The sequence below is a fragment of the Physella acuta genome, unplaced genomic scaffold (genome assembly GCF_028476545.2).
Source record: "Physella acuta isolate Inbredline_101_S28 unplaced genomic scaffold, ASM2847654v3 ptg001250l, whole genome shotgun sequence".
Taxonomy (NCBI): Eukaryota; Metazoa; Mollusca; class Gastropoda; family Physidae; genus Physella; species Physella acuta.
The window spans coordinates 309,213-336,238 of NW_026732766.1; the positions used below are offsets into that span (position 1 = coordinate 309,213).

General features: G+C 31.3%; 1 protein-coding gene, 1 long non-coding RNA gene and 1 pseudogene across 2 annotated transcripts; 2 read left to right on the forward strand and 1 right to left on the reverse strand.

Moving 5' to 3' along the window:
• The first annotated feature begins 10,488 nt into the window (after positions 1 to 10,488).
• On the forward strand, positions 10,489 to 11,904 carry LOC131957612 (uncharacterized). Its single transcript, XR_009389116.1, has 2 exons — positions 10,489 to 10,609; positions 11,649 to 11,904. It is a non-coding gene; the product is annotated as an uncharacterized LOC131957612 (long non-coding RNA).
• Positions 11,905 to 19,898: 7,994 nt separating this feature from the next.
• LOC131957628 (nascent polypeptide-associated complex subunit alpha-like) lies at positions 19,899 to 20,567 on the reverse strand (annotated as a pseudogene).
• A 1,460-nt stretch (positions 20,568 to 22,027) lies between these two features.
• Positions 22,028 to 26,112, forward strand: LOC131957629 (uncharacterized). The gene is made up of 6 exons (XM_059322362.1): positions 22,028 to 22,126; positions 22,940 to 23,063; positions 23,291 to 23,347; positions 23,549 to 23,967; positions 24,126 to 24,180; positions 25,679 to 26,112. The coding sequence occupies exons 1-6, from the start codon at positions 22,028 to 22,030 to the stop codon at positions 26,068 to 26,070; spliced, it is 1,146 nt and encodes a 381-aa protein (XP_059178345.1). The 3' UTR covers positions 26,071 to 26,112.
• The last annotated feature ends 914 nt before the right edge of the window (positions 26,113 to 27,026 follow it).

Consider the following 27,026-nt stretch of genomic DNA (forward strand, 5'->3'; position numbering starts at 1 on the left):
GTGAATTAGCTGTGTACTGTTGTCATGCCCAAATAATATTCCCCTCCAAAGGTTCCCGATACCAGTTTTACTTTGTTAGCTTTTACGAGGCTTTGTAAAGGGATTGCTGGTGCTAGATTAGGAGCTATTCGAATAGTGAGGTGCATACATGGATGAGAGCCATGAACACTCAATACAGGCCCCTAGAGAGTGATCCGGGCTCTAGAAATGAGATGTCTGTTGTCCTAATGTACGCCTGTAGTGGGGAAGGGGGTGGTGAGATAGCGAGTTTAAGAAAGGAGAAGATGGTTCGATGACATCTGGGACTGGACCGGATCGTCTTTTGCAAATTCACTGAGGGCAGAATTTCATCCAGGCATCACTTCGAGGAGGGGGTGGTCTGCCCCAGGAACAAAATGGAATTTATATAGAAAACATACTTTAACCAGTGTCCAACCCCCCACCCCACCCCCACCCCCCGTCAATTTAAGTCCATCCTTCGGTGAAAATTTCAAGTACCCCTCCCGGTGGAGAACAAAGTCAGTAAGGAACACAACTGAGGGCTTCAGAGGACCAGAAGGATGGCAAGGCATTGGGGAAGAGGCAACTGTGGTACCCCAACAACCATCCGACAGATGTAGAGGAGGATAAGATTATGACTTAGTAAACACACTTTGACCAAAAAAATCAATAATTTATATATATTACATTTTCGATGAATAATAACAATATTTGTGATCATATATGTATTATTTGATGTACCAGTCACACCTTTACTTATTTCTAAGTGTTATTGACTTTGATGGATACTAGATTGAGAGAAAACTAGACGTTTGAACATAATTTCTGCATTTTAGACCATGGTATGGCTAACCCAATTGAACATTATTGGTATTTTCAGCTGTCTTGAACAATGTAACCATCGGTCTAACAATACAAACTCAGTAGCCTATACCGCTTATTTTTTGCGTGATTAGCCATATTTCGTGATAAATTATTTATTTTTTGCAATAAATTTACATGGGGCCGTTCGTTACTAGAGTCCAATTTATGGGACTTTTTTTTAAAAATCGATATATGAAAAAGTATTGATTTTAAAAAACAATCTATAGTATATCCTTCAGTAAGTTCCCAAAAATAAACCTTATCAAAAAATGACAAAAATTTGAGACCTTGGGATGATGAGGGATATATAGTGGGAACGAAAAATTTGTTTGGGGGAGCCTATGGGGGTTGGGAAAATGTCCATTAAAAGTTTTGTAATTAAATTAAATTCCTCTTAAGCTGACAATTACTCATATAATTTAAAATCTGTACTAATATTGTTTGAAATAGTATTAGGAATTTATTTATATTTACCTTGGAGTTACTGCGGGCAATAAATAGACACTTTCTATCGATTTAGAAACAAAAAATAATATCGGAAATTCCCATTGGTTCTCTGGTTATAAAAAACTTCCGTTATTGTTTGTGAACTCACGTTTATTCCATCAGGCTAATTCTTAAAAATATAATAATGTTATTTTTTTAACATTATAGACGTAATCAACACCTAGATTATTTTCAACTTTATATATATATATATATATATATATATATATATATATATATATATATATATATATATATATATATATATATATATATAAATATATATATATATATATATATATATATATATATATGTATATATATATATATATATATATATATATATATATATATATATATATATATATATATATATATATATATATATATCAGGGGCGTAGCGAGGGGGGGGGGGGGGGGGGGCGGGGGGTGCGGACCGCACCGGGTGACACCATTTAGGGGGGTGACACCAAGGCAAAAAATAGGAAAATATATAGAGAAAAACTCGAGGGGTGGGTGCAAATCGAAAGTTTGAGGTGGGGGGTGCAAATAAAAAAATTTGAGGGGGGGTGCAAATCGAAAGTTTGAGGGGGGGTGTAAATCGAAAACTTGAGGGGGGGGGGGTGCAAATCGAAAGTTTGTCCCTGGGAAGGTTCTCTATGCCTCTGGGGGGGGGTTGACACCATTAAGTGCCGCACCGGGTGACACCCGACCTCGCTACGCCACTGATATATATATATTAAACAAATCATTAGCAACCAACACATTTTTCCCACTCAACTACGGCAGACCCGACACCTGGTACACAGAAACGCCATGGCAGGAAATCCTAAAAGCACAGCTAACAACGCCAGCTTCTTTCTTCTTCTTCGTTCTTAAGTTTTAGTGTTGGGAGAGATCGAGCCTTATCTGCCAGAGGGTTTGAACTCGAGCCTTTTTTCGAATTTATCAACCATGAGCTTTGCCGACTCGAACATGCTTCCATCACAATTAAGGATTACGTGTCAACTGGTTATGCGCCATTGAGGCCATTGGCTTTGATTTTAGCCTGCTTTTCTTTTTGGATTTGCTTCCATAGCCTTTGTCCAACCAAGAACAAACTACAAGGCAGCAGTTGTTTGATTTTGGAGTTGTTTCTCCTAGAAGTGTGGCTGTCCCCAGCTAACGAGCCTCATCTGCCCGAGGGTTCGAACTCGAGACTTTTCGGTTTAGCAACCATGAGCTTTACCGACTCGACCACGCCGACCCCCACAACGCCAGCAACAACAGGGAACGCAAGCGACAAATTTACGCATCAACACAACCCTTGAAATCTCTAACTCCTGGAAACGACAAGAGCTGCAGATACTTCTACTACAGTTTCTGTACTGTTAGCGAGTGTAAAGAACGTAAAAAAACAGCCCAACATGAAACCACAAATCGGTCACACTGCAAAAATGTCTGCTTAAAATGAGACATGCAATCAAGCACTACGTTTTGAAACACCCAGGCACCTCTGTCTTCCAATGTGGATATTGCCTATCAAGCATATACACACAAAAACGATATGCTTAACATAAACAGACAACTACCCCTTTCACCAAATTTCATTCCTTTGCATAGATTAAATCAATTTTATTTTTAAACCAATATTACCTAAATTTAATAATTACAATTTTGAATACTCTAATATTAAACGGAAATAAAATGAAATGATTTACTTTAAATATAAATTAAGATAATTGACAGATTTCCCAACTATGTTCTAAAAAAAGAAAAAAAAACGGTATTAGGAATTGCTAATCGAAGAAGTATTTTTCACCTTTCTGTACTGATAATGATAACGCACACACACACATAAATAAGTTGATCTGGTATTAGAAAAAAAAATTCAACTTCACATATTAGAGTTTAGTAGCACAGTAACACAACTGACCATGGTTCAACATAAATTGGCCCATAATGGCGTATATATTTTGGTTTGCTATTACAGATATACTAGAGATTTCTAGACTTAATATATTGTATTAAATCCTACATATAACTCTTTAATTAAAAGAAAATTATTCTTATTACATTATTGTTGCTCGTTAAATGTAGTACATTTCTTTATCCACGAAATCGAAAGAAAAAAAAATTATTTTAATTGATAGCTGTTTAATCTTACTTAAAAAAACGAGCTTCGACGATTTAACATTTCCTATTGATTAACAAGTTTGGTATAGATCTATATATATTAAATAAATTTAATAACTTACCATTTTCAATTGATACTTGTAGAAAATATCACAGTTAATAATAATTTTTAAAAATGTTTTTGTTGTTGAGGCAACAAAACAAAAAGAACAAATACTCTCTTGTGTACGCCCACTTCAGCACCGATTATAGATGTAGGCCTTAGTATGGGGATTACCCAATACGACATATCATCGTATTAAAATCCACAATCCAAAATTGTTTTGTTACGCATAATAGATTTTGTTCAGGTTAGTAATTAAAAATGTATTAAAATATATTGCAGAATTTATATTTACAATTTGACATGTAAACTTACACGACAAAGATTGATGCCAATTGACATAATAATACATAATAATACAAACATATAATGAAAAACTAAGACTAGGGAGGGGAAAGTGATTGAGGTTACCCATAGTACAAACATATACGTTTTACATTGGTGGATGTCTTTGGTTATCAACAAAACAAAAACTAATGTATTTCGTCTCATCCGTAGCACGAGTCAATACTAATATGAAAACAAGATCAAAGTCATAAAAAGTTGTGTCTTAAGCACACACTCTTATGGATGCTAGTAACTACAACAATTGTTGTGCAATATGATATACATTTTAGGGAATTCAAGAAAATATTAATGATGTTGCTTTTTAACTATTTATATTTAATCCGGACTTTAATAACGACTTACAGGTGCGTAAATCCACCCACCGTAATATTTGTTGTTTATTGGTTCTAAATTTACACATTATTTTAGTAAGAGAAACTTTCTCGTATACAATTAATAGAGGCAGTATAGTGATCGTGCACAAACATCACATGAAATGTGACTATTTTCACCCTTTTTAAGCTCAGTAGTTCATCGTATAGAAATATAGGGGACTTATTTTAATCTGGCAAAAATAATAAATCCAGCGTTTTAATAAATCGTCGTTTTATGCGTAATCGAGTCGGAAAAAATGGGTTTTGCAATTCTTTCCGTATGTTTGTTTATGTGTGTGTGTCAGTGTGTGTATGTGTGTGTCAGTGTGTCTGTGAACACGATAACTTGAGTACCGTTACAGCTAGGTTGATGACATTTTATATATAAGTATTATATCAAATTTGTAGATCTGTATACATTTTTCAGCTATTTCCGTTAACCGAAAGTGGAACTTATACTACTTTGGGTTTTCAAAAGCCTATAATTTGAGTACTTTTCTAGACAGATAAACGAAATTTCACATATAAGTAAAATATATATTTCTTTCCCTTCTGTAAAATTTTGAATTATTTCCGTTGATAGGATGTAGTACTTAACTCTATTTCCGACTTCTTGAAAAAACGTATATGAATGTATTAAGTACTAATATTCCGCACTATTATACATATATTGTTTGTCATTCACTTGGTTGGCAATTCTTTTTTTCTACGAGACTCTTTTCTATTTTTAAAATTTTAAGTAGTTAAACATAGATTTAAAATCATGTCTATATCACACTGTGACATCCCCCGTAGTCTTATATATAAATATTTGAAAAAGTTTAGGGGAAATCACTCCTGGTTTATTATAAAGACAACTTACGTGACATGTCTTATACGCTAATCAACATAACATTGATTTAGTTTATTTAAAAGTAACCTTATTTATTCCAAGTGTAGATGCAATTGTTATTTTAGTAATACATGAAGGTAAAATATATAGGTTTAATATTTTTGTATATTTTTGTTTAATGGGAATATAAGTATATATTATGTTTAATACTACTGTTTAATTTGTTTAAGGGCATGGCATATTTGTTGGTTAGATTATCATTGTATATAACAGTAGAACTTCCTGAGAGAAAATCAGTCCAATGTCCCATGTATCGAAATTAAATAGATAATATATGATTTTAACAATGTCCGTACCCCACCCCCCCCCCCTTCCCACTCCGAAAATTCCAAGTGCCCCCCCCCCCCAGAACAAAAAAGTCTGTAAGAAACAATGGCATGTAATAGTTGCGTTATGATGTATGGAAGTTAGACCTCAAGAAGAACACAAGAGAAATGCGTGCATTCACAATTATCAGATAAAGTGGATGAAAATAACACATCACCAGGTTTCATTTGAACCTTAAATGTTGTTGAAGCTTCAACAGATTTCTTTTTAGTCCCAACTTCTCCGGGCCATGACTCCACACCACCAGATTGGTGCACAACCCAAGCTCGAACAGCCATATTTCCTGTTCGTTTTACTGTAAGACTTCCTTTATACAGGCCATCAAAAGGGGCGATAAACACTCCAGTTTCTGGTTCAAAATGGTTTCCTACGTTACGTTCTACAGCAGCGAATGTAATCGTATGATTTTTGTCTTTGCGACCTTGTGAAGCAATAAACCCAGGTGCAATAAATTCCTTTATATGATTGGCTGCAAGAAATAAAATACAAGATTGTCTCTGCTCATTAGAAATTATGATACTCTAACGATATTTATTACAATATCCATCGACTATTATACGTCATACTATAACAGAGTAGTCAGCCTGAAGCAGAAGATTACATTACGAATTCGTACAACAGACTATATTTGGTTTGACAAATGTTGTAGTTTGTTTATTGCCGCTTATCACTTAACGTCTCCCACAGCAACTTTCGTCACATGTATAATATTATATCCCTTATATACACGATCCAATAATAAAGAAAATACAAAACACAGTGAAATAAGAGATAAAAGTAAACAGAAACAGAAACAAGTTAAACCAGTATTTTGTTTAGGTGGAGAGGGGAGATGGAGAAGGGAATACGAGAGTGGAGGTGGAGGGGAGGTGAAGTGAAGTGAAGTGGAGAAGGGAGGTGGAGAGGGGAGTTGAGAGGGATAGTGGAAAACAATAATTAGTTATGTGAAATTCAAAAACAAAGCACAGTTTTGCTTTCAACCTAATGGTCCATGGGACAATGAAGTAGACTTTATGAATTGTATTAAGAGTTTAAAGTCAACAATTTCACAAATATAAATCACCTACCAATTGTTTGATAATCCTGTGACAACTTTGAAACATCTTTTTCCAGAGTTTCAATCTAAGAACAGAACATTTGTTACAGTATGTATCTATTTTAAATAACAATAAACCATTCCAACTCAGAAATGACAATTAGGTTTTCCTTCAGACAATGTTCTTTGGGAAAAGGGGAGGGGTAATTTATACTTCAAAACAGTGAACACATACACTGTATGGAACATAATTAATATATTAAATGTTAAGTATTTTTTCATTTTCTGTACTATATTTTGTAAAACTATAACAAGGTATTATTTACATGTAGTTAGTTATAATGGTTATAAAAAGTAATTGTATGTAATGTTTTCTAATTTTCTGCTATTAAAATCAAACCAACAACTAAATGTATCTTTACATAATGTAGTCGAAACATTACATTACTACGTCTATACATTATTTTCAAAAGTAGGTGTGATACAAAAATTGTAACTATGCAGAGATTTATATTATATTATAAAAATCATTGTGAATATGTTACAATTAAACCCAAAGTAAAGAGTGAAAAGTGCAAAACTGTGTAAAAGAAAAACATAATAATATGAATTTTACCTTCATTGATGTTCCTTCCCTAGACTCAGGGCTTTTATTATACGATTCAATCAGTTTGTCAATGGACAACAATCTTTGTTGTAGAAGTTTACATATCACAACATGCTGTTGAGTATAATTATTATTTGCATTTTACTTTTGGGTAAAAGCAGTATAATTTTTAATTCAAAGATTGATCAAAATGTTTGCAATGTAATCTGTTTGTAATACTAGAACTTATCATGAGTATTCCGATTAATACAGCTCTTTTATTTTGTTCTTAACTCACCTTAGATATTAATTTCTCACATGTTTTTGTTGTATACATTATATGGTTCTCCCCATCTTCTTTTATTGTAGATATCAAACTAGAATGGCTCCTAATTTCTTGTGATAAATTTTCTGCTTTATCTGTGTATTCTTTCAACTCTTTGTTTATTTTGTTTAAGATGTTTTCATGTTCTTTCAAATCCAGTGACACTTTGCTTAGTTCATTGTTTGCAGTTGATTCTTTTTCTTCTAATTTTTCAATTATTTTGCTCAGCACATCTATTTTGTTATTTTGTTCATTTAATTGTTTCCTAAAGTTTTTAAAACCCTGTTTTTGTTTCTTAGAAAACTTATCAATTTTTATCATCATGGCACTTTGTTCTGTAACAAAATCATCTTTCCATCGTTTTATTTCTGATATGTCATCTTCATTCTTTTGCTTTGTGTCTTGTAGAGAAGATAGAGCTGTTGCAATAGCGTTTAGTCTTTCGGTTAATTCTGAATTATATATATTGATATATATATATACATATATATATATATAACTGTATGTATGTATTTATATATATATATATATATATATATATATATATATATATATATATATATATATATATATATATATATATATATATATATATATATATATATATATATATATATATATATATGTATATATTGTTTAGACAAAGTTTTATTTTACAGTTTTATTATCTTTATATTGCATCCAGTTGTATTGAAATTGTTGTAGCACATAAATATATCCTTAATTTTAACTATTTTGGTGTTTCCCATACGTGCAAAATTTAATTTGGCTAAACAATTAGTGTTAAAATGTATTACTGCACATTGTATTACTTTTATTTTTTCACTGCTTAAGTGCCAGCCAGAATACAAACTTAAAGTGAGAGAATAAAATGTTTATACCAAATGTAAAGTCTTTTGAAATATTTTCATTTCCTGGTTTCAAATTTTTTCTATCTGGTGTTGTCTTTTCTTGTGTAATCACTGTTGGAGGGTACATTTTTGTGGATTCTGTCAACAAAATATAATATTTGCTAATACTTTATTTCATATAAATTAAAAATTTTCACTAAAAAGAAAGTTAAATACTGGTAACGAGTAATGATGGGAATTTGTATAAATTATTTATATCTTTAAAATGTTTTTAATACATTTAAACGCACAATGATTTTATAGTTGAAAACTAAAAAAAATTGTAAATAATAAACATGAGCAAAGTATCAACAATAAATAAAAAAGATATGAATATACCCATTAACATATATGTGTGTTCCATGATTGAGCCTTGTGCTTTTGTAACCAAAATTAGCAAATCATTCATTGTCATATTGGTGTTAGAAGTCTTGTCTAAATACCCCATAGCTCTTGTTTTAATCTGCAAAGGTTGAGAATAATAGTAGGACTTATTTTAGAACAACTGCCATGTAGCGCCTTTTAATACCATTGGTCACAAAAAAATTGAAGTTAAAGAATAGGCCCAGAAGCTGGTGAATTAAAACAGTGTTAATATAAAGTGTTATTGGATGCCTAAATTTATAAACCAAATAATTTAATGACTCAGGTTTTTGGAATGAAATTATGCTTTACTTTTGTATTAAAACAGAATACATGTTAGTAAACATGATTAAAGGCATCACAATGAGAAATAGAAAAAAATTAAAACTAAATAAAATGTTTTGATACTCAAAATTGCATGTGAATAAAAGACAAACTTATAAAATAGAAACCATGGGATATGAACTACTTTAAAAGAATACATTAAACATGGTTATACAGTGTTATACATTGTATGTGTATAGCAAACATGGAGGTCTATATAACTTTGTGTTAGGGAATAAAGGTTATATAAATTAAAGGATTCTGAAATAACATGTTTTTTTAAATGCAATATTATAATTGTCAACGCATAGTGAACATATCTGTTTGTATTTACCTGCCTTACAAAATCACAGATGCTACTCTGTAGATGAAAACTTGACTCATCCAATAGCTCGAGCTGGGTAGTTAAATGTTTCTTTAATGGGTCTGTCATCGGCATGAATTTTATCTTGTTAAAAATCATTTTTTTTTTGTTTCATGAAAAAATGTTTTAATTGCTATTAAAATGTAGCTTAAACACTTAGAACTTAGATCTAGTTCTTACACATTAAAACAAGATCTAAAGACAGGCTGTTATACTGTTATACTACAGTTATATTAGTTATACTGTTATACTCATAGAAATCGAATAAATCATATTACAATATTAACATTATTTTATTTTAAGTTGATTTAAAATATTTAGACATTTAGAGAACGTATACGATTGCGAGTCCTATTTACTTTTTAGATCTATGATCAGTAAGCTGATAAAATAATATGGGGAAAATCCGATTATCTAAAATAATTGTTTCATTTCACTATAACTCACGAAACAAATCTTTAGTGATGCAAAGTGTTTCTTACAGGTGCACTTACGTGAATAGAGTGACTGGTGAAAGTTAAAATGCGGACAGATACCCAAGTGTGACAATTGATAAAAAAGATGTTAATAATGCTCCTATTAGGTAGTCCAAACTGGCGAAAAAGTGCGTTTTATGGTCAGTTTTTGCGGTTTTCAAAAAAAAAATTTCACTACTTCTAGTTGTCCTATAAGAATAAAAATTATATGTCAATAAAGTTTAAGTCTTTATCTGTCGTAATCTGGTATTTTTATATCTGTAACACATGTCTGAATGTGTTTTATATTTGTTTGAAAAGTATCAGTTACGTCAACAAATTTCACCGTTTTGCGTGTACCGATCGACCCCACACTGTTTTATTTGGTCGCGGCTTCGCGACGAAGCATCGTAGAAGCATAATCTTAATGTCATTTTAAAGACCGAATTCTAGGCTATCGTTTGATGTATAAATTGATAAAATAACTTGTTTATTTCATTTAAAAAATACAGATTTTAAACTTTAAATGACGATATATACACGGAAACAAACTAATTCTGTTTCAATTTTTACACCGATGTAAAGTTCAGTTTTATAACTACTTTGTGTTGTAAATTCAAGTATTTCTGATTTACGGTCGCGAAGCCCTACCCCCAATAAACATATAACCCTCGAGTCGACTTTCAGCCCCGAGTAAGTTGCTCGCCGAACGGTTTTAAAGGTTGACGACCGATGATGCTAAACGGATTTTACCCTTGCTAGAGCCTTCAAACAAGTTGTAAGTATCATTTTTAAAGTTTCATTTCCATTTTAATAAATGAATTTTAAGTTTGAATGTCAGTTTGGTTTAATTAGTACACGTTATTAATGTAAATTTGAACGCTTCAAGTCCACGGTTTTAGCGTGTGAACTACGCTTGTACACAGGGTGTGTTTAGACGTGAAGCTATTTAATTCAGGACATTCTAGGGACTTAAAATATGGATGCACTTAACTATTAGATGCTAGTGTTTACTAATTCTTTAAAATCTATTGACTGGGATCAATGATAGGGTCGTATTACTACAGTTTATCTGGACTATCACGTCAAAATTATGAATCGACAAATTCAAAATGGCCACCAGACTATCTTGGTTACTATGTGGACGAACTCAATTATTTACAGGGAACGAAGGTTAGATACTTATAAAATATTAATGAAACACAAAAGAAATGTATAATTATAATAACTATACATTTTTATTGATTTATTTAAAACAAAAGACACTAAATTTTAAGGATTAATGTGATTAATTTTTTTTATTTTCTATTGTGTGCTCTGATTCTGATTCCCCTGCTAAATAATGTGAAATGGTCTGCGCCAGTCTCCGTAATAAAATGTACCAGATCAATTTTTAGATGGTGGTGCAATTTATTAAGATTCTACATGTTGTGACTTAGTTTTAAATGTTATATTAGTTGTAAGTGTAAGTAGTACTAGTAGTATTTCTCATTATTTATTTATTTTATATGCATATAATAGTAACAATGAAGGACAGTTAAGTTGTCCTAAAGGATGTTGAGAACCACAGTATGGCATCTTCATTATTGGATATCTCAACCAGTGTGGCACAAGCAACGAATATTTCAAATTTCATTCAGTAGAATTACTCTTAAAAATATATATAAAGTATAAATTACTTTTAACAAAAAGGTGTTTTCAGGCTTTTTCATATGTTTCCAGTTATAGTCATAGGACAAATAGTAGGCCTACACAATAGGCTGGTAGTAAATTTAATTCTATTTTATTAATCACTAAATCAATTGTTTATTCCATAGCTGGAGACATTTACAGTGGCCTATCCAGAACTTTCCTTACAAGGGAAGGGAAGAAGGCCAAGACCCCACTCCCCCCTACAATTCCCAAAACATATTACTTACTCTTGATGCTCCACAAGATCAAGGTTGAGGGAAACAAGACGTACAAAGATGTGGAGTTGTAGTTTTAAAAACTGTTCCCCCAAAGCAGTTATCAACCGTATAGGTTTGAAAAGAAACCAAAGCATGTGGCATCAACTGCTGCATCACTTGTAGGCATCACGTCTTTATTAAACTACATTACATTACATTTACTCTACTAAATTTTGATTCTGTTTCTCCTGCACTAGATAACTGTGGTATTTTTTAAAATAATATTTTAACTCATGTGATTTTTGAAAATAATTAACACATTTTTCCACGTTGATGTTACCAACACAATAGTTTTAGAGTTATTCCAAAGCAAAAAAAAAAAAAAAAAAATTGAATTTTTTTTTTTTTTATGAAAATAAAAGTGACCAAAACGCATTTTTGTCATTTTCAATTATTTTTTTACCTTAGAAAGACTCATTTTAGATGACTGAAAAAAATTGGGCATATATATTACAAACTTTGCAGCAACTTTACCAATTTCTACACTTCTATGTTATTTAGTTTAAAAAATATGGGTTCTCAAAAATGGCACTTTTTGAAAATCAGTTTTTTACCAAATTTTGCTTTTTTAAAAATCGCATAACTTTTTTATTTATTGAGATATTTTTATAAAATTTGTGGCATAGACCTTACAATTAAAAGTTCTTTCATGACATACTCACTCCAGAAGTCTGCAATCAATAGTTAATTTCAGTTTGGACTACCTACTCCTATATTTTGTATTATAGAAAGATATATCAAGCTCACCCGATGGTCCTATAATGTGTAGGCTACTAGAGAAAGATATATTAATCTCACCTGTTATGCTGAAGCTCCTATAGCTTGTAATGGAATCAGTGAATTTGGTAGCGTTGGGCTGGCTAACACTGAAACAGAGTTTCTTCCAGGCATCTCTACCGCCCCTCCTCGAGCGAAATTGAATTTATATGTAAAATATATACTTTCCGCCCGAGGAAATTTTAGTCCGCCACCCGAAAATTGTAAGAATTTTTTAGTTATTTAAATAGTGATGCATTTTTATATATTTCTTTTTTTTACCGAATATTTCATATTACCGCTTATTATTACTGACGTAGTTTTTTTTTTACATTGAATATACAAATATAAATAACAATGTCATATCGGGGAAGTCCCATGTTATGGCCAGTAACTCTGATCAAACCTAAAGTGGGCGTATACTTGAGATTGTAGTTTAATCATAAAACATTGTTTTTTTTATGTATTCTATTGAAAGTTTTACAAAAGTAAGTTGAATATTGCAAGTAGAATTATTTAATTAACAGCTACTAGTGTTACTTTCAAAGACTTACTTTGGGGTGGTGGGGGGGGGGGGGGAGGGGTGTGGGGAAGAAACTCTGACAGATATTACCGACGTGTTTATCTGCACCTTACAGGTAGTTAGTTCAAATTTGTATTTAATAAATTGCTTGAAACATTGCTTTATGACTTTATTTCATGAGTATTGTCTTGTCAGTATCAATAAATATCCATGGTGATTTGTCATCACAACATCCATCACATAAATGTGGAATAAGTAGCATAACAAATAAATGTTTATATAATTTTAAACAATATTGGTTATGTTATATTGATTATACTAAAGTTATTTACTTTTTTATTAAAATGTGATGTAAACACAATTTAAATATGAACTTGTGATGTGTACACTATGTAAGGTAAAAGATTGCTATGTGTACTAAATAAAAAAAACAACCCTAAAAGCTCTTGATGTTTACACATGATATTGTTATGTGTTCAACGTGTATAATGTGATATTGTGATATGAACACAAGGAAAATTGTGTGCTTGAGATGTGTGTGAAATCGCGACGAGCGTATCGTGTGTAGAGGGGCATCACCGATAGAGACACCAGATGTGTCTTATTGATGCAGTAGCGACACTGTCTTTCTGTGATACATGAGAGGGTCATAGAGCCAACACATTTTGGGATTTAAATGTGTTTGTATTTTACGGAAATTTTACGTTTTAGATTCATATAATTTTATACATAATACGATAATGTTAATATAGCGTCCATATTATCTGAAATATTATGTAGTGACAGAGCCATTGGTCATTGTTGTAAATTGATGTCAATTAGAAACCCCACCATATATGTTCATTATTATGAAGGTTGCTCCGTGTGGATCTTCTCACATTCATCTAGCAACCAACCCTGGACTTTAGGACGGGCCCACGCAATTTAGAAAACTAGTTTCAATGGCAGGAATTTCAATATTGTTATTGTTGGTAGATGAAACTACACGTTGATTTATTGTGAGGATGTATTAGTCAAAACGGATAATGCTTATTTTTATTTAATTGAGCTAACCTTAAACCACTATGTCGGTTTCCAGACCTGTGCTATTTGGTTCCTATAATTTTAAACACACGATGTTTTCAATATGTGGAGCAGATTAGTTTCGTACCTGCGACTTTCTAGTAGACAAGCATTCTACCACTAGACCACTACTTCTGAGGACAGTATCCAGCTACTATGTGTTACCTTATTGTCCCAATAGCCCCCACACTCACCACGTTTCATACAAGTGAAAGCTACAATAATCACGAATACAATAACTAGGTCCATGACAACAGAAATAAAATGTACAACATTCGCGAAATTAAGAACTAGGTTTATGGCAACATAAATTTTAAACCTCATGTTTTTGCCAGCTTTTGTTAAGCTGCTAGGTAGGGAGGATGAGAAACGATACATCAATGTAAAGTCGTCTTAAGTCGCACGATAATAGAACGCTTGCAATAACTGTGTAAAAAGGCACACTGCATATTTGGATATGTTAAAAATTGCATATAATTAAAATTATAAAAAATAATTTAAATCTAAAGATTGGAAGGGTCAAGTTCCTTTTACAATTTAGAAGATGATATGTGTCAACGTAAATTAATATTCATTTAATGTATTCATGCAGATGTCTGACCACTTAAAGAAAAAAATTAACTACCCAGCTCGAGCTATTGGACGAGTCAAGTTTTCACCTACAAAGTAGCATCAATGATTTTATACAGCAGGTAAATAGGCCTACTCCTTGTTTTGTTTCAAATCATGTGTGTTTAATGTGATATATTTAACTTAACTGCTGTTACTGGTAAATCTATTGAAGCTACTTCGAATATTTTGACGATGTAGATCAAAGCAAGAGTAATGGAATGTGTAGACAAGACGTCTGAGAAAAATCTGACAATGAAAGATGCGATCACTATGGTAGCAGCAGCACAAAGCACATTACTAGAACAAGCAGATGTGTTGGCTGGTAGGGTAATCATTTTATCATTGTTAGGTGGGGGGTTTAATAATCCTCTGTTAACATCTATTCAACTTATTTGCTTGTTTTTTGACATTGCACATCAAAAGCAAAGCGTGAAAGAAATAAAACAAAATATGCAGTATTAGATACTTAAAAAGATGAAGTGTATGTGAAATATTCTCATAGAGTAACTTTACATTTACAAATATACAAGTGTGAAAACATCAGAAAATCTTAACAGCTTATGATTTAATGTTTTTTTATGTTATAAAAACTAAAATAGTTTATACATATAACCATTTGATAGATTTCACCAAGTTGTATCTTCCAATGGTTGTTATGAGAGAAAAGGCAACACCAGAAGGTAAAAGTTTGAAATCATAAGTTGATAATTTAATTTTAAAAGACTAAATATATGGAACCAAATTTTCCTCTAATCAAATGTTTGCATTACCCTAAGGGTTTAACATAAAAGTTTGTAACTATACATATTTAATATCCAAATATGTAGGTTCTAATTATACAAATAATCAAAATAGTTAAAATTTATATACATTAATGTATGTAATTATAAACTCTTAGAAACCTACTGTTTTTCTTTTTTCAGTCCAAAAATGGTATATACAATTAGTAGATTGTTTAGCAAAATGTTAATTTAATAATTATATGTTTGGTCATTCATACTTTTGTTACCCCATTTTACATAAATCTAACAGGTGTATGTAATTCTGAAACAATAAGAAGACTGAAGGAAATTGAAATAACCTTAAATCATCTACAAGACACAAAACAAAAGACTGAAGATGACATATCAGAAATAAAACAATGGAGAGATAAATTTGTAGCAGAACAAAGTACCTTGTGGATAAATATGGAAGAATTGTCGAACAATCTTAAAGATAACTTTAAAACCCAAGAGGAACAAATAATTGAGCAAGATACCAAAATAAAAGCGCTAAATGAACAAATTGACAGTTTGAAGTTAAAAGAATCAGACACAGACAAATCACTAGAGAAACTGTCTCTAGATATGAAAGAATATGAAAACAACCTGCACACACTAAATAAAGAGATGAGAGTTTACACAGATAAAACAGATCATGTAACACAAGAAATTAAAAGGCATTCTGATTTGATATCTGCTAAAATGAAAGATGGATTGCAAAACAACAGACAATCACAAAACACGTTAGAAGGATTATTGTTAAAGGTACAGGTTTTTTAAAATATTAAAATATATGCAGTGATTTTTAAAGAATTGCAACAAAGATATAGTGTGTTTGTATACATTGAGACATTGTTACATTTTAAGAACATTTAGACTGAGTTCTTACGTAAAGCTTAGTTCTGTCTTCAATCATTTTACTTCTTTAATTTCTGTTGGCTTAATTTTATACTAAATTATAATTTAATATTTCATATATTTAATTATAATTTAATATTTCAAATATATATATATATATATATATATATATATATATATATATATATATATATATATATATAAACATATATATAAACATATAAATATATATATAAACATAAATACATATACTATATGCTAATTTAATTATTAAGTATGGACATTTGAATTTCTTCTATTTAGTATGTTGTGATATTAAAATTTTACAACAAAGGTTAGTGCCTTTAGACAAATTGATTGAAGTATATAATCAAAACTCAGAGGCTAGAGGGGATACGGTGAAAATGGTAAGAACAAAAATTATTATTTTGTTTTTGTGAATGTTTACTTATTCCTAAATAGATATTGTAAATTTGTACATGGTGAGATTGCCATGTTTATGTTAATTTTTAGCTCTAAATTGTTTAAGCCTACTATTGGATTTTAGCAAAATGTATATTTTAATTTAATTAATTGATAAACCTCATCACACAGCATACTATATTATTTATCATCATCTAAAGCTAAAAATTCTTTAATACTTAGTTTATGTTAATAATATAAAAATCGAGTAATAAGTAAAACGTCAGAAATGCAGTAGAATCATTGTTTAATTCAGAGCCTTCTATGCAAAATTTAAATTACTCTTACATAGATAAAAAAAATCTGATTAAGTAACTTATATTATTTACTTAGATCGATGCTCTTCAAATCGACTTTTTTAAGTTGAGGCAGGATTTTCAGAAAATTGGTAGGTAATTTTTCTAAAATATTTACTATTAATATTTGTTAACAAATTAACTATTTTGTGAAGTTTGTTCGTTGCGTAAATCAATAATCAGTCTTTTGACATGTAGATTAATGTGTGTAAAAAATGTTACTTTTATTTAATAATCGATCAAACAGAATCAGTTATTTAATTATGACCGTGTTTGAGTTTGAATATGAGTGTAAGTGATTGATTGTGTGTATGTGTGAGTGTGAGTGAGTGTGTGTATGTGTATGTGAGTGTGTGTATGTATGAGTGTGATTTTTATTGTTAGGGTTAGATTGAGTGAGTATGAGTACAATGGTATAAATAGGGATTCGTTGTTTAAGGATAGGTGTTTTAGGAAAGGGTGCTAGATAGGAAGCTAGATATGTGTAAATAAGCAATTGTTTAAGGAATAATATTAAATTCTAAAGTGGGGTAATTACGCTGCATGTAATTGACAGAAGGTAATTGAGTTGGGTCGAGTGATCGCACCAAGAGGGGGAGGGAGGTATAATGTCCTAGACTTGGGTAAATACTGCCCAACGTTTGTTTATTTTGTAGACTGAGTGTCTATTTATTAATTTTTTAAGAGTTTAAGCAAGATATTTTTATTATTGTGTATCATTTTCGTTTTATTTAGCTTTTTCATAATGGATATCCATCACACTCATATTTAAACTCAAACACGGTAATAATTAAGTAACTGATTGTGTTTGATCGATTATTAAATAATAGTGCCTGCATTGTTTATTGAACTCCGATATTGAAGAAGGGCACGCGATGTGTATGTTACACTTACGTAATATCACGTCTAAGTCTTGTCCTACGTACTACTGGTTTAAACATTACTTTATGCATTGCTCCTTTTAAAAATACAAATTCTGCATATCTCAGTTGTCATTTGAATTTAGAAATGGCTATAACTGGCTAACGCAATGCCTAGCCGATACAGCCAATGTACAATATTTATAATATGGTTAAAGTAACTGGGCTGCCCAACAGTAGAACAATGTGACTTAAAATCATTGCTTTATAGAGTTTAATGACAATTTGATTCTTCCGTCTTCATAAATGAAACAAATCTGTTTGCATTTATTATATTTTACCATAATGTGTTTAAATATGTTAATAGGCAGAATTAAGTCTATTGTTTTTATTTTCAGCAGCCAATCAACAAGTGAAACAACCAATGCCTGGATTTATTGCTTCAAACGGTCGCTGTGACGCGGTAGAAACCTTGAATTACAAAGTAATTACATTCGAATCCGTGGAACGTGACATGGGAAACAATTTCAATCCAGCTACTGGAGAGTTTACCGCCCCTGTTGATGGCCTTTATGTAGCAAAATTTACAATTCAACAGGAAGGATTTCGCTCAGTAGGAGCTTTGCTGAAGCACAAATTTAGTACTGTCGGTGATGTGCATACAAATAGTCAATGTGCTAAATCATCAGGACGATTTAATGTTAAAATGAAGAGTGGAGATGTGTTATACTTAAACACCTATAGTGTTGACTGTATATGTACGCATTTTTCTTGTTTCTTTCAAAGCGAGTAATACTTGTACCGTTTTGAACAAAGTAACTAGCTAGTTATTTATGTTTTATAATTATCTTTAGAACTGTAATGGTCTCGTGGTTTTTTTAGAACTTTATATGTAATATTTTAAAAAATAGCAACTTGAGCTTCATTGTTTTGAAAAAGAAAGTTTGTCAATATTTTAGTTTAAGACATATTTACTTCCTATGTGTTTAAACAATACGTTTTACAGTTGTTTTTAGAAATACTCAAAGACTAAATTTAAATGTAGGTTTATTTTTAGCGCAATTTCCAGACGGACAATTGCGATTATTAACTCGTCAATTCTGGATGGATGTATGGATGGATGTGTGTCCGCAGCTTTAAGTGGTATCTCCTCCTCTACGAAGCAATATCGAGGACTAGTTCCAAAAGCAAATATGTTAAGCAAGTTCCAAGGATGATTGTGAGCCAAAAAAATTCCCGGAATTCCTTTCTGGATTTCCCGGAAAAGCCAAAAAACCTCGAACAAATGCAGTTTTTGCTCTATATCTCGACAACCAGACCACTTAGCGACTTGAAACATTTACCAATCGATTCCTGCCATAATTTAAAACAATATTGCCGAAGAAAGTTTTTAAAATATCCTTTCGTTCGGTCACAAAAAATATTTACTACTTTTTTAAACTGAGCATTTTGTAGGCCTAGGAAGAACATTTGAACTAAGCATCGTGTAGGTTTTTATTTTCGATTGATACGGGAGGCTAGCCTGTCGCGACGTGGGATCGTTCGTTCCACGTGCTAATGTTTACAAACAAGAAGGCGGGTTTTAATCATAGTCAAATACTGATATAAACGTTTTAATATTTGGGCACCGTTGCTGAATATATGATTTATCTCGATTTAAAATTGTTATGGATAACATAAGGAAATTGCGCTTAAATTGTCAATAGACATTTTATTAACTTGTTTTTAAATACAAAGTAAAATTATGTTATAATTTTTGTTAAAATGTTATTATTAAACAAGATATTGGAACATCCTCATTTTAAATTCATTACTGTAATACGTTTGCTAATATTGGATAACCTTTAGATAACTTCACCATAAACATTACATAGATTTACATTTAGTTTGCTTTTTTATCATAATTGTATTCGTAATGTTTCTATTTTTTAATGATAAATTCCCAAATGTGCTAGTTGTTTTTTTTTAATGAAGCTGTTATATATTGTGGAATTGTTATTATTTTAAAGAGCTTCTTCAGCTTTGGCTTTAGAAACACTGGCCTGAGACATGACGAGTTCAATATCCTTTTGTTCAACACCAGTCTCATCAATCTCTTCTTCCTCCTCCCCAGGCCACTCTTGGGTGGGCTGTGATACCGTGCTAGCCTGTTCACCTGGTGTACCAGAGTTAACAAATGTCTTGAACTTGTTAGCTGCTGCCACCTGGGCCTGTTGGTTCAGATCCTCTATCTTAGCCTCACCAAATACTATGTATGTATCAGATGCAGGACTTTTGTAAACATCTGGCCGACTTATCACAAATAAAATATTTTTTTTGCCTTTCTGATAGTTACCCTCGTCACATAAGGTACCGGCTTAAGACCAAGTTTAGACATGGCTTTTCTTGCTTTCATCTCACCACGACTGCTTGGCCTTGGATACTAGCTTCTCTGGTAGTCCTGACCAAGTTTAGACATTGTCTCCTTCCGTTTCTCTGTTCAGTCTCTTCAGACGTTTTGTTAACCCTATCTGTACAATACACGCCATCATTCTGGATGCACAACCACATGTTATGACAATAGTCTTACCTTTTTGAAGTGGTTTCACGTTAGCCATACATCTGTCATGTGGTCACTCAGAGTGTCATACATCTGTCATGTGGTCACTCACGATAGTCATACATCTGTCATGTGGTCACACACGATAGTCATACATCTGTCATGTGGTCACTCACTATAGTCATACATCTGTCATGTGGACTTACAAGGTACACTAATCAATACATTATTATTGAGGAAGTTGGCCTATAGTTGATGGTAGTCAGAATTTCAAAATTAACTTTATTCCTCCTGTATAACCATATTGTGGTTGTCTAGAAATGGAAATGGGAGGATTTTTTTTAGGGAAAACCCGTTGTTACCTGTATAACAACGAAACAACGATAGAAAACATTCAAGTCGAAGTTTCGATTTAAGAAGGCTTTGTAAGCATTGGAAGTGAAATTCCTTTATTAAGGTAAATTTAGATTACTTTAAAGTATAATTAAAATATTACATAACAGACAATACACAATATTGTATTTTTATCCATGATTATCTATCATATTCATCAAACAAAATTGCTAAACCGAAAAGTCTCGAGTTCGAACCCTCGGGCAGATGAGGCTCGTTAGCTGGGGACAGCCACTCTTCTAGGAGAGACAACTCCAAAATCAAACATCTGCTGCCTTGTAGATTGTTCTTGGTTGGACAAAGGCTATGGAAGCAAATCCAAAAAGAAAAGCAGGCTGAAATCGGAGTCAATGGCCTCAATGGCGCATAAACAGTTGACACGTAACGCTTAATTGTGCTGAAGGCGTGGTCGAGTCGGCAAAAAGCTCATGGTTGATAAATTCGAACAAAGTCTCGAGTTCGAACCCATTACCTGGCAGATAAATCTCGATCCCCTTCAACACTAATAATTAAGAACGAAGAAGAAGAAGAAGAAGAAGAAGATCAAACAAAATATAACGAATTTGTAAAACTAAAAATCGAAACAGGAACTAAAAATGTCGTTACAGTCACTTAGCGATGCACCTTCTAAGCAAACAGCATTCAGCTCTTTATAAGTGTCGCTGTATTTATTTACGAAAATCAAGCTGCAAATTAGAAGTGACACATTTATCGAGGTAAAATGTTACTCCTTTAATTAAATCAAATCTGTATTGCACATAATAAATAGTATGCGTATTGCCGTCTAGCTATGTTTACGTGTTCGAGAACATTCAAACGTCTTGAGCTTGTAATATGTGTTAGAATATTTGCTTTGGTCTAGGGTAGATTCTTAGAACAATCAATATGATGTATACATAATAATAGCTAACTCGGACAATTTTTCTGAATGCCTCCACACAAGCTCGTTTATAAAATGATTATAAAATCTATTTCTGTAAACTGAAACATTAAAATTTTAAAGATTTAAAGCCTTCAGCATTTTACAATTAAGAAAAATTACTACATGTCCCTACAATATGTTATCAGTTTTGATTTTAAAATATAAAAATGTTAAGAGTTTAATTTTAAATAAACTCTACACAGATGTCCGACCACTTAAAGAAACATTTAATGACACAGCTTCAGCTATTGGACCAGGCAAGTTTTCATCTACAGGGTAGCATCAGTGATTTTGTACAGCAGGTAATTAAGCTAGACATATTTTTGTCCGCAATGTTGTAATGGTATGGCTAGTTAAGTAAAATATTGAGACAAATAATCGAATTAAAATCTAATATATATATATATATATATATATATATATATATATATATATATATATATATATATATATATATATATATATATGTATATAATATTATATGTTATATATACATACCTGAATATATAAAAAAGTAAAGCGATTAGTATAATAATTAATATTACTTTATATATATATATATATATATATATATATATATATATATATATATATATATATATATATATATATATATATATATATATATATATATATATATATATATATATGTATATATATATATATATGAATAATTATAGTATTATATATTTATATATATCCGATACATAAAAACTTTGCAATGTCTGGGTTTCTCAAGCGTAGAGATTATCTGGATTTGCTTTTTAGACATTCAAGAGATGAAGGCAGCTGTATCGTGCTGTCCGTTTATTTGATTTTAAATAACCAAACCCTAGAGTTCACCCAGACCTTATGGGTACCCGACTCAATTTAAGAAAACAAAGTCGGCTGGGCAGAGTTCTGACGAAAATACCAATTTGTATCCCGAAACTATTGAAACAGATGGACTCCACTTCATCTGCCCCATGTGTCTCTATCTCAAAAGGGAAAATATGAAGATGAAAATCTATAATGTTATTGTAACTTTGATTATAAACAATGACGAAAATATGTGTATAAAACAAGAATTGCAAAATGAAAAAATCGGGGTTAAAACTATTTTCTATATTGTGTAGATTAAAATGAAAGCCATGGAAAGTAAAGATCACATTTCTGATTGTAATACGACAGTGATAGATGCTATTACAATGGTTACATCAGCCCAAAATACATTACTGGAACAAGCGGATAGGTTAGCTGGTAAGGTCATGATTTTAATTAAAGTAAAATATAGCGCAAAACATTTTTTCTTGTGTTTGTTTAAATGAATAAAGTTTTTTGGATTGTTGATATTTAATATATTGTAAAAGGTGTGCATATTATTGAAAGATGTAGTTTTTCTTTCTCATAGCTGTGTATTAATATAGTTAGTCCATAAATTAACTCAATATGCACTAATGTAATGTATGTGTATATCTTGCTGACAGAATCCACCAAGCTGTACCCACTCACAGTGATGACAAGAGAAAAGGCAACACCAGAAGGTAAATGTTTGAAACCAAAATAGTAGCTTTATTTCTCGATACTGTAAATGTAGTATGTAAAATGTTAAATCTTATGTAAAATTAATATACATAAAACATAAATAGGCAATTAGTTACAGTTCAAGTTATTTTAGTAATTTTAATATTTTTATTATTTATATGGAACAAATGGGTTAAGCTTATTTAAATTTTAACGAACAGTTGCATGTTACACAGAAGCAATAAGAAGACAGGATGGCGATAAACATTCTCTATTATCACTTCAAGACACAAAACAAAAGACTGAAGATGACATATCAGATACAAAACAATGGAGAAACAACTTTGTAGCAGAACAAAAAGACAATAGGATAAAAATTGAAAAGTTGTGCATAAAACAAAAACAGAATTTTACAACTCAAAAGGAACAATTAAAAGAACAAGATAACAAAATAGAAGAGCTGAATCAACAAATTAAAAGTTTAAAAACAAAAGAATCAGACACAGACAAAACACTGGAGAAACTGTCTCTAGATATGAAAGAATATGAAAACAACCCGCACACACTAAAGAAAGAGATGGGAGAATTCAGAGACCAAACACAAGGCATTCAAGGATTTTCTGAAACATTCGTGTATCAGGTAGGCCTACGTAAAAAATATATTATTAAACTACATTGAGTTAGTTTAATTTAATGTATTAAATTTATTTATTCACATTGTATTTTGTACTGCATTTTTAAATTCTACTGATATTCTAACTAAATAATTACAATAAGTTACTTATGTTTTGTTCATAGATTGCCTGTCTTGAAAAAGATATTTTAAAGTTGACACGAGATCTTCAGACAATTGGTAGGTTACTTATTATCATCTTTAATTTTTATTTTCTCGTATACGAAACATAGAGAAAGTATTGTAATCCTGCATAAAATGAAATTCTCAAAGTTATACTTCTCCCTGATTCGGAAAAAAGTCTTGCAACTGCATTTGTATTTATTTTTTCTGTCTGTATGTCTTTCTGTCTATCTATATGTCAGCAAACACAAAAAAATTTACCTGCCGTTTTAGAAATGTCATTGAAAAAGTATTCTTTCAATGTTAATTCCTTTAACAACGCTTGAGCGATAACCTGTAACCGGAAGTGGTACTTTCTCTATTTCCGGTTTCTAAAACACCGACAACTTGAGTATCTATACCGTTAAGTACAGGATATTTTAAAATAAATATACGTTCTTATTCTCTAGATTCACTGAAATTTTGAGTGATTTCCAGTGAATTATGCTATTTCATATTTCTGAATACAAAAAAGCACTTCTATAGTATGTCAAGACTCGATGACAATACATTGTGACATGAAATGTGGCTGAGTTAGATTTTAATATTTTTCTACGAAAACAATCATTGATGATTTATAAAGCACTAATTTTCTGCTTTATTATAAAACATTGTTTATAATCATTGGTTCGAAATTCTTTAAGCCCTATTCTACGCGACTTTATTTTATAATAAAAACAAGTTTATTATACGGGAAAGTTTAGAGATCACTCCCGCTTTATTCTTTTAGACTGTAGGCGAACGCAGAAAATCACTCTTGTATGCGGTGTTATTTTTTTGAATAAACACGTGAACCTGAATATGTGCCTCGAATAAAAAGTGTGTTTGTGTTTGTAAAAGACATCGCACAACTGCCGTCTCGAAAGTTTCGGGTTCTGATCCAGGGCTCTAATCATATTGATGTCACTGAGTCCACCCCCCCTCCCACTCCGCGTTCTTTTAGGTAAATGCCCACAATATCCCTAGTAACACATGTCACATTATTCAATTGTATGTTGTATGCCTGTTGATTAAATTCTTATGACTTTCAACTAGGTTTTGACATTGAAAATCCTGTACATAGTTCTTAACATTTAATAGGTACTAGTGGCTTTCATAGTATGTATGAAGCATGTAAGTGGACCCTCTATATTTCTTAACTACACCATCGTTGAGCCGGTCATCAATGGTGTCGTTTTTAGCGTATGTTATTTGTGTGCAATGTAATTTACATTTTATTTTATTATTTTCGTAATTTTCCGTTTACCTCAATGGAAGTTTTTTATGTTTGCCATAAACTCTACACAATACGCTATATATATATATGTATGTATATATATATATATATATATATATATATATATATATATATATATATATATATATATATATATATATATATATATATAACTTATAATAAATTGTAACATTGTATAGCTGGAGAAAAACTAGTTAGATTGTAATTAAATTGAAAATCTTTTGTGAACAGTAGTTTTTACAGGTCAGAAATCTATTTTATTGTCTTTACGTTTTGCAGCCAATCAACAATTGAAAAATACTATGCCGGGTTTCATTGCATCACACGGTAGCTGGGACGGCACATGCCAACATATGACAATCTACACTGTAGAACGTAACGTAGGAAATTATTTCGATCCAACCACTGGAGAGTTTACCGCCCCTGCTGATGGCCTGTATATAGCGAGTCTCACAATAAAACAGACAGGAGATGATGTTGTGCGAGTTGATGTTTACCACAAGTCTGATGGCGTGGAGTCACGGGTCGGTGTTGTTAAGACACAAGACGATTCTAAAGAAGAGTCAAGAACAATGTTTGTGCGGATGAAAGCTGGAGATTTGTTATATTTAGAATCTGCTTATGTAGACTACGAGTTTAACAATTATTCTTGTTTCTTTTTAGGGGAATAATTTAAATGCATTTAACCAAAATACTTAAAAGCAAAAACAATACATCTGTTACATGTTAATAGTTTTTTACATTTTCCGGTACGCATATATTTGTAGATTGCACTAATATTATTTTTAAAACTTCAATTCTATTGTTCAGAATATCAATACTTAAAAAAAACAACACATTGCACCATTTTATAGGAAATTGCGCACAAGGAGAGGTTAAAAAATGTCTAGTTTTCGGCATTTTAACACTACTTGTATGGATGAGTGATAACGATAAAATGTATATGTAATATATGTTGCAAAAAATGGATTTAAAATATAAACAAATATACTAGGTTAACGTCATGACATAGAAAGGAAGTGATATCTAACATTAGTAACGGACAAACAAACTTGATACTTCCGGTTTGTTTCGAAGGACCTATACATGTGTGAGTGGGCTGGTGATAACTGGGATAAAAAACTCACCTTAAACAAGTGGTTAAATTATCGCACAATGTAATCAATTATATGCACTGTGTATCCTTATTCTGTTTGAACTGCGCACATCTACTTATAAATGGTGGCTTGAAATCAGTTAGTGGTTTCAGAGTATTTTACATTTTTTCGTTTCATTCTATTTACATTTTGTTTTTGATGTTGTAAGACTGTATATTTCTAAAGTGTTAAACTTCCTTTTTTTACGTATTTGATATTAAAAATAGTTAATGCTAGTGAGTTTAATTAAGGTTTCTGTAATATTTTCTTATAAGAGAGAGATATCTAGTTTAATAAAGGTCAGTTTGTAAGGAAAAATTAGTGAAAATGAAAATATAAACGTGTAAAATAGAACATTCAAATCCCATAAAATATGCGTTTATCTTGAGTGCTATTTAAAATTGTAAAACATTGTTAAGTAGTCGATTATATCATCTTCTTTTCCCGTTCTAGCCCAAAACACATGGCGCAGATTAAGTAGAATTCATCTA

Coding starts and splice junctions, on each gene's coding strand:
- LOC131957629 (XM_059322362.1), top strand. CDS start 22,028: ATGTCCGACCACTTAAAGAAACATTTAATGACACAGCTTCAGCTATTG. Junction 23,348..23,548: donor AGAAAAGGCAACACCAGAAG/GTAAATGTTTGA, acceptor TTTAACGAACAG/TTGCATGTTACACAGAAGCA. Junction 24,181..25,678: donor ACGAGATCTTCAGACAATTG/GTAGGTTACTTA, acceptor TACGTTTTGCAG/CCAATCAACAATTGAAAAAT.